Raw genomic sequence first — 8,957 nt, 5'->3', positions numbered from 1 at the left:
CAAAACAGACGGCAGCTGGCTAATCATAAATGGTATGTTTTTAAAACAAGACAAGCATCCTATTGTTACCCCAAACTGTCAACACATTATCTTTTGTGATGACAAGTGAGCAAAACAGAGCATTCGCTACTGCACCCACGTGTCGCTGTTAAGTTATCTAAACCACTAACTCCCTTGAGAACTGACATTACACTACATACAGGGCTTCAACAATTGTTACCATTACACAGAACACATGATAACTAGAATAGTAAATATATCAAAATCATGGAAAGATATAGGCTAGATTTTACAAGGCAATATCATGAAAAATATATATATACACTAATGGATCCAGAAAAATTTCATGGGGCCACCAATTTTCATATAATAGCGGATCCAGGGGGGTGGCACCTGGGCACGTGGCCCCCCTCCATGGTAAAATAATGACAAGATAATAATATTGCAGATTTAGATAATAACATAAATGAGAAATATAAAAAAATAGGAAACAATAAAAAATCTATTATAGAAATTATAATATACGGTATATATATACATATATATATGTACACATGCTGTATACTGTATATATTACTTCTATAATAGATTTGTTATTTTTTTCCTATTTTTATATTTCTCATTTATGTTATTACCTAAATCTTCAATATTATTATTTTGTCAATATTTTTCATGGGGGGGGCGCACGTGTCCAGGTGCCACCCCCCTGGATCCGATAGTGAAATAATGGTCTAAAGTAAAATATACCACCACTTCAGTCTGATATTTAACTCATTTAACACATACGCCATGGAAGGTGGACATCTGGTGAAATTATATCCCCAAGAATACCCGTTAAATTTCGTTACGTAGTCCCGTTCGATCCTACTTTTATCACACCACTAATAAGCATAAGCCATGGTGACGTAACGGCGTCTCTGTAAGTCTTCCTCCACCTTTGAGCTGCCATTCTTTAGCCAGAGGCATTTTTGCATTCTTTTTGTTTGGCGAGATCTGTGAAATGACACTACTGGTAGCTCGACTCTCCGAGCGGCCAATGAAGAATTAGAGAAATTTATTTCTGGTGATAGAAATTAATTTCTCGTCATAATGTGGTTCGGATTCCACAATAAGCTGTAGGTTCCGTTGCTAGGTAACCAGTTGGTTGTCATCCACGTAGAATAAATCTAATCCTTTGAGCCAGCCCTAGGAGAGCTGTTAACCAGCTCAGTGGTCTGGTTAAACTAAGATATACTTAACTACAGGTAGCATGAGTTGTTTTATTTTTAAAAATTTGCATGTACAATATTGACCTCATATTTTTATTATTGCTGCAACGAATTTGACAATCATTTTCTTTGTAAATATTTAGCTGACTTATGACAACCACTTTATTTCTTTTGCATATAAAGAATTGGTGTTGTGTGTACTACAGTAGTATAAGTGTACCGAGAAGCATGCTACTAAACAAACACTTTTGTATATTCATTTTGAGGTTTACGCAAGAAATTTAAAGCGATAAATATTTGCATACTTCTGCAGTTTGATATCAGTATTCATAACTTTTTAACAACCTACTTTGTTTATAGTTTCGGTGATACGATGTACTGTAGTACTCTTTGGGTTTATGTGTTATATAAGCTACAATATAATTCATCTTTAGCATTTCTGAAACAACTAATTTATTTCCATATGAAGAACTTATTTATTTTTCTATACATGTTCATGTTTAGACTTTTGTTATAGCATATTTCAGGCAAAATTATTGAACCCCCTTTAAATAAAGTTCAAATAGATTTACTGGAATAGGAATAAGTAATTTAGGCCAAAGACCAAGCGCTGAGACATATGAGGGCATTCGCCGCCGAAGGTAATGTTAAATCAATTGTTAGGAGAGGTTGGAAAGTAATATGGAAGGAAGAGAATAAGAAAGGAGGAATAGTAAAAGGAATGAAATGGGTTGCAGCTGGGTGCCGATGGGACGCTGCAAAGCGCCTTAAGTATAAAATACCTACAGTGCACCGTGTAAGGTGCACTGACGACACTACCTCACCACGGCGAAGTAGATTTATAAGAAAGAGTGAATAACACGCGACTGCATAAATGTTATTTATCCCGTTCGCCATTAGGTAAAGATGTCATATACTGTATATATGTGAAGTAACTAGATACGTATGATAAATTGAAATAAAAAACTAAAATGTTTCCGTACTTTTAATGGAATGATAAAAATAAAGTTAATGATAACAACGAACATTTAGTAAAACAATGATGCCATTCTTCTTAACAAGATGAAGCTGATTTTTATGTCCATATGAGTATTGCACATACCATGAACATTATGCTTTCTGTTAAGAAGAGCGAAAACCAGGGGAATGTAGCCAAGACTTTAGCTTGGGATAGACAAAAAATTGAGCTTCACACAAAGATCTACTACATAAAACATTGTTAATTTTTAATAAAAGAGCAATGAACGTACCTTTAGCAAACTGTAGAATAATATGCACTATTCACAATTGCTGGTTGTTATAATTTACATAATCTAATTGCTTGCGTCCAAGTTTCAGCGGAGAAGCCAAGTAACTCATCTCCCTTACCTCACCTTGGCTACGTTCCCGGAAAACGTCGATAATAAAGCATCAGCCTGGCCAGACAGGTATCTGTTGGCCATTGAAGTTTATGAAAGGAGGATTGTGGTTATGTTGATGTTGCCGATGATTATGACCGGGCGAAAAACTAACTGGGGTATGACTAACACCCCCCGTTCGTCCATTTGCTGTAGAACCGTGGTGCAGATGCTGATGCCCATGTATATGTCCTGGCACGTGGCCTAGACAGTGCTCTAAGTACTGTCCACATCTGTCGAACGTTGCTGCTAGGTCCTGGTCATTTATCACAATGGATCCCGCGGACTGAGTAAGAGTAAAGCCATCTGGCCTACTGTGAGTATGGGGAGGGCCACCTGGCCTAACCTGACCGGGCGCTGAAGCCACTGGATTGCCTCGCGTCTGAGTAACAGGTGCAGTTGGATTGTTTCTGTTTTGTGCGCGCAGTTCGGCGATCTTTCGCCACAGGATCTGCTCTCTCGTCGGAGCCTGATTTACTCTGTCCAGGACGACGACTGGGGGACGTGCCTGTGCTCCTTGATTCTGGCTGTCGATAATGGATGCCTGCAATGAGGAACGTGCACATATTAGTTTATTGGCCGTAGAATAAAGAAATGGTAGTATCTACTGTATATCTTGGTGACACTGAACCTGACTGGACTTCGAGATTCCCATTTGAATATTCCCTACATGATCAAAAAAATTATGAGTAAGTTAGAAGTACACAAGAAAAGGGCACTAATGAAGAGCATGGAAAGTGTTAAAAGACCAGAACTCTGAAGGGCACCACTTTCTGGGAAGGCAGCAGATGTGCCCGCAATAACAACAGATACAAAGTAGCTAGAATAAACTAGTAGTTGAAACTAAGAACGAATCATTAGTAGCTCTTTGAAATGTATCAGAGATATCAAAAGTAACAACAATCTGTTTTTTTTTAAAGTCTTTCTAAGACGTCCAAACTTCAGCGAGGTAGGTTATCAGTAGATTATATTTCAGGAGACATCTTTTGGGGTAGTCAGTCAGTGCATTTTTTTTACGGTTTTTTTTTTTCTTTTTAACGTTAGTTTAACCAGACCACTGAGTTAATATCAACTCTCCTAGGCTGAAGGGTTAGACAAGCTATTTAAACTCTCTAAGAATTTAATTATAACTAGTGACTTATGTTAATCTAAGAATTAATTAAGTTAATTAGGAATATATTATAAATTATTCTATGAATCTTATATTTTAAGTTAATTAGAATATATTATAAATTGTTCTATAAATCTTATATTTTATCATATAAATGATTAAATTTAGGAATTTTAAAATATTAAAAGTGAAAATTTGTCATTTTCTGACAGTATATCTTTAAAAGAATATCTTCTAAATAAAATGTCTCTTTGGATTCTATATTTTGACATACCTTTAAAATATGCTTTACTGTTATTTGTACATTACATATTTCGCACATAGGTATAGGGGCATGGGGTTACTCATCAGGTAACCATGTGTCAGTTTAGTGTGACCAATTCTTAGCTGTGTCAACATTACTGAAAACCCGCAATTCTGATAAGATGATGGCCACGGGTCTCAGTTTCTTTTATTTCTCTTAATTTATTGTTAGATTGCTTTCCCTCCAGTTATTTTGCCATTTCTTCTTAATCACCACTTTACTGTATCTAATATAATCTTCTAATGGTAATAATTCTGCTGATATTGGGAGTGTTCTAGCCTCTTTTAGGTGTCAGCTTTTTCATTGCCTTCTAATCCTATGTGAGATGGTATCCAACATAGAGTAACAGATATCTTTTGCATTTTCATTTCATGTAATGTATGTCTAATTTCATTTACAATTTTATTTTTTGGAGTATAAGAGTTTATTGCATTTATTAAGGTTCTTTGCAGCGTGCCTTCGGCTCCTAGCTGCAACCCCTTTCGTTCCTTTTACTGTACATCCTTTCATATTCTCTTTCTTCCATCCTACTTTCCACCCTCTTCTAACATTTGATTCATAGCGCAACTGCGAAGTTTTTCTCCTGTTTACACCTTTCATACCTTTTACTGTCAATTTCCGTTTCAGCACTGAATGACCTCATAGGTCCTGGTGCTTGGCCTTTGACCCAAATTCTACATTCAATTCAATTCAATCCATTACTTTAGGAGACCGAAACTGGTGATCCAACGAGAAAGATGATTTTATGGTGCTACAGAGCGTAAGAGTTAACTGAAAGGTTTAACAATTTAGCAATAGTAAGATCAAAGTGGAATATATTTGATTCAGCCCGTTTGTGCATGCACCTATCGAGGACTGACTTTCCATAAAAGTCACGATTAACCCATTCCCCGATATAATAGCACAACGCCAAGTTTATTTACTTTTGGTTGAGCGAGAATCAAACAGGTTTTATATTTACAAGAACTATGCGACTACAAATGATGAAAATAACTTTAGACCAGTTGTTGGGGCACAATTTAACAACGCTTTTCCATTGAGACTCTCGTAACTTACCACAGACGGAACGTTCGACGGCCTCGACTCGGTGAAACGTTTGAATCGACGGCGCTCCTGGACTTCACTGGCTGGCGCAGGAAAAATCGATTGTTCTCTTCTTGAAGGCAAATCTTCCAGGTCATCGCCAGCAAAATATTGTACTGTAATGGGATGAATTAAGGTTATTATTATGCTACAGCAACTATAAGGAGGTAGTGAATATCATAAGAGGTTGTTATAAACAGTATAATAACTCATGAATTTGGACACGCCCATCCAGGGATCTCATGAAACTTCATTCTCAGTATGTTTTCCGGACGCCTTGTGAGATAAGGCGAATCTAATTGTTTTAAGAAATTTTCTTGGCGAAAATAGGTTTTGGAGAGATTTCTCAAATGGCCCCCTGAACTCAGGAAACTATTTTCATCTTGAGCCTACTTTACTTCAACAAAGAATAATGTATGCAGTAACTTTTAATGGTTTATTAACTATTTGCTCATATTTTTTCCACCAAATACAGCACTGATTTATTTTTATAAACAAATTAAACATTTTATGCTGAACCAGATTTAATATTAATATGCTTAGTAGTAAAACACAATATAAAGGTAATTTAACACGAAAATATATTTAAAAGAATACAAAAAGTTAACCTGGAATAAGGTACACATTTAGAAACAAGCCGTGCACTTCAGACATAATTCTCTTCTCCAGTACCTTCTAAGCGGCTAGTTTCTTGAATTCTACGTGAAAAACACTGAAGTTTTCATCCAGGGGCAGCTGAATATCTGAGGAGCGGTGCAGCTCTTGTAAGTAACTCGAAAATAACTAGATTTACGCGCATAGCAGACAAAGCTGCGTGGGGAACTCTGATGAACTTTAGCACGCCAAAGTCAAGTCAAGGGACTTTCCAGGTCACCCTGGAGGTATCCACGAAATCTCTCCTGGAACCCGTTTTCGCCAGAGAAATTCTGAGGAAATATTAAATGGGTACAAAATAATAATAATAAAAAAAAATCATTTCGAAGGATCCTAGCGGAGAGGTCAGGTGAATTTGGGCCCATTTCACATACTCAGCTAGAAAAATGCTTCTTCTTCTTTGTGATTTAAAGAATTATAAAGTCATAGTTACCTTGGAGATTTTGAACTGTGACAAAGAAAGCTGACGAAAGGACCAAAAGAATAAATTGCGTGCGTCTTCTTGTTATTAGAGGCATTTATGGCGTTGAATTAGTAAAATCTGAACGGACGATGTCTTGACCACGTCAGTTGGTTCCTTTCGTTTCATAAGATATTCACCTGAAAAAATATAAATGCAAACTTTATGAAATAATTAATTAAAAGTAAAATAAAAAAAAAACGCATGACAGATGCTCATTCGAGTTTTTCTTTTCAACACTAACGCTAGGAGTTTAATACGTTATTCCATTGTGCTTTCACCATGTATTTTTTCTATAGCAATATATGTCTCTATAAAAGCATACAATCTCATCTGTAACATTGTTTTTAACTTGCTTTCTCCAGTTCCTTGAAGGGCACATTTCAAACTCCTCTGTCAGTTTCACTTTCTTAAGACGTGACGCATCGGGTATCTTAATTCCATTTTTCTGTTTATCTCTGCAGTTCTTATACACTGTTCTTCATTATATTCTTTCCACAAACGCAAACAAACTTTGTAAACCCTCAGCTTTACGCGCCAACCCTCAGATATTTTGTTTTGTTTCAGCTGTTTATAATGAAAAGGAACCGTGACAATGTCGTTGTTTATACAATTAAGCATGACAAGAAGTATGTTGTCCTCAACTTGAAGACGTGTCCTGAAGAAGAATTTACGTAGCCCTGTCAGCAAAATACAATAAAGAATGAAATTCTTTATTGTATTTTTATTGTATTCTTCATGGGCCAGCTTCAAATGCTTGAAGTGTGAAAATTATTCACACTGCAAGCATTTGAAGCTGGCCCATGAAGAATTATCTTGTTATCACATTTTAATGGTATTTATTTTAGGTAACATGCTTTGAGTTAGTGATGTATCGCTGAAAACAGTGACTGCCCTTTTATCTGTTTCAACTACAAGTCCCCACAATAATTCTGAACTATTACCAAACACTATTAAGATGCGTTAAGGTTCACTTATATCAAAAGTTTATATCCTTAATTTCATATGTACAGGCACAAACACACAAACACGCACACACACACACGCACAGAATACCTTGCGAATTATTTCTACCCTGTGAGGTGAGGATCACCTCGTCGACGCACTCCAGATTGCAACGACTGGTATACTGATCAGTCACTCTGGTTTCTCTCTCTCTCTCTCTCTGGCTAAAGAGAACGTCAGGATAGAGAAACGAACTCGACCATTCCCCGCAGAATCCTGTACCAGCAACCAGCTGGCAGCTGGTAATAAGCCACAAACCCAGGGGAAGGCCGAAGACTTCGGGAAACCCATATCCTGATCCGCCGCCGAGTCAAACACGAGTTGACTGGCGGGGAAGTACAAAACAGAGAAGCCAAAAAAAGAAAAAATAATGATAACATTCGTAGCTATGATGATAATTATTGTAATAGGGTTATGGGCGTGCGAATAATGATTGTGATTTAAGGAACGCTAGGCCTATTCTTTTCACAAGAATGATTAGCATTGCTCTGATATGTCCTGAATAATTTTTGCATTGACTTTCTGGGATTTAAGTGATACCGGCATGCAAATAATGACTATAATCAAAGGAACGAAAGGCCTATCATTATCACAAGAAAGCTTAGCATAGCTCTGGTGCGTCGTAAATAGTTTTAAACGGCACAGTCAAATTTTCAGATTATCCTCAACAGTCAAGTTATTTTTTTTTTATCTAGAAATTACGTTAAGATCCTTGTTAGTAAATGAAAATTCTCGTTTCTTTTGGTAAAATCTTTCTTGTGCCCTACGTTACTTGATCTTTTGCATACCTTTCGGGGATCTAAATTTTATATTTATCCGCAGATACACTTTTGTAGTTAGATCAGCTAAATACAGTTTTTACTTTTAATCAAAGATTTCCATCATGAATAAACTTGACTAGAACGTACAAACTACAATGGACATATCAGGCACTGGATGGAGAAGCGCAGTAACTGTAATTTGGTTGCCAAGTAGTCATTTTACCGAAACTCATTCCCTGAAGGTCACGGACTGGTCATTCCGTACACCAAAAGGCTTTCGACCACGCCTTCAAGAATCATGACTGAAGTGAATGCACTGTTTAGCAAAGCAGAAGGAAAGGTTTACAGGATGCTTAGGAGCAAGAGCCTGTGCAACCCACGGCTGGATTAATCTCAAACAAACAAACAAGCAAAGGGAACACTTTTCCAAGTGTTAAGTGTCACACAGAGTTTGTCGGGTTTTGAAATAATTATTTGGGCAGATATATCCAGTCAGTAGCAAAGCACACAATTTTGCGGATTACCTGAACACTTTTTTTTTGTAAATGTGCACTGATATCACAGCACTATACACTCACAGAATTGCTTTTAGATTCAGCACCCATTGCTTTAAGATTTCACTTTGATTCTTTAAAGAACAATAAAATGGCTTAAAAATACCATTGACAATAAATCCAAAACTAAAAGAATATAAAACCGATAACTGTTAAAACGCACACACACGTTTTATAGTCACTTTACGGACCACAGACCAGACGACGAGGAAATGGTATCCCATGATTCCACAAGTGGTATCCAAGACCCTTCCAGCCCAGTTAACAGTGGGGAACTGAACGCCTGAGCTCGGCGCTCTCTCTCTCTCTCTCTCTCTCTCTCTCTCTCTCTCTCTCTCTCTCTCTCTCTCTCTCTCCAAAAGCTAGACCCAGTTCGTCTTCCTCGGTCACTTATCTCAGGTATTCCCCTCCGCTCATATC

General features: G+C 37.1%; 1 protein-coding gene across 6 annotated transcripts; it reads right to left on the bottom strand.

Annotated features, from left to right (window-relative positions):
- Positions 1-2,179: 2,179 nt before the first annotated feature.
- Positions 2,180-8,834, bottom strand: LOC136829405 (uncharacterized). 6 transcript variants are annotated; one of them, XM_067087927.1, is made up of 5 exons: positions 8,729-8,789; positions 6,543-6,875; positions 6,191-6,357; positions 5,077-5,219; positions 2,180-3,149 (listed from the first exon to the last, which is right to left on the bottom strand). In XM_067087927.1, the coding sequence occupies exons 3-5, from the start codon at positions 6,273-6,275 to the stop codon at positions 2,619-2,621; spliced, it is 759 nt and encodes a 252-aa protein (XP_066944028.1). In that variant the 5' UTR covers positions 6,276-6,357; positions 6,543-6,875; positions 8,729-8,789; the 3' UTR covers positions 2,180-2,618. The 6 variants fall into 6 exon arrangements, with proteins under 6 accessions (XP_066944028.1, XP_066944025.1, XP_066944024.1 ...); XM_067087924.1 differs by lacking the exon at positions 6,543-6,875 and having other exon boundaries at positions 8,707-8,834; XM_067087923.1 differs by lacking the exon at positions 6,543-6,875 and having other exon boundaries at positions 8,729-8,831.
- Between the last annotated feature and the right edge of the window lie 123 nt (positions 8,835-8,957).

The sequence above is a fragment of the Macrobrachium rosenbergii genome, chromosome 44 (assembly GCF_040412425.1).
Source record: "Macrobrachium rosenbergii isolate ZJJX-2024 chromosome 44, ASM4041242v1, whole genome shotgun sequence".
In the NCBI taxonomy this organism is placed as follows: Eukaryota; Metazoa; Arthropoda; class Malacostraca; order Decapoda; family Palaemonidae; genus Macrobrachium; species Macrobrachium rosenbergii.
Note: the sequence above shows the minus strand (reverse complement) of the source record. Positions and strands in the feature narration are given on the sequence as shown.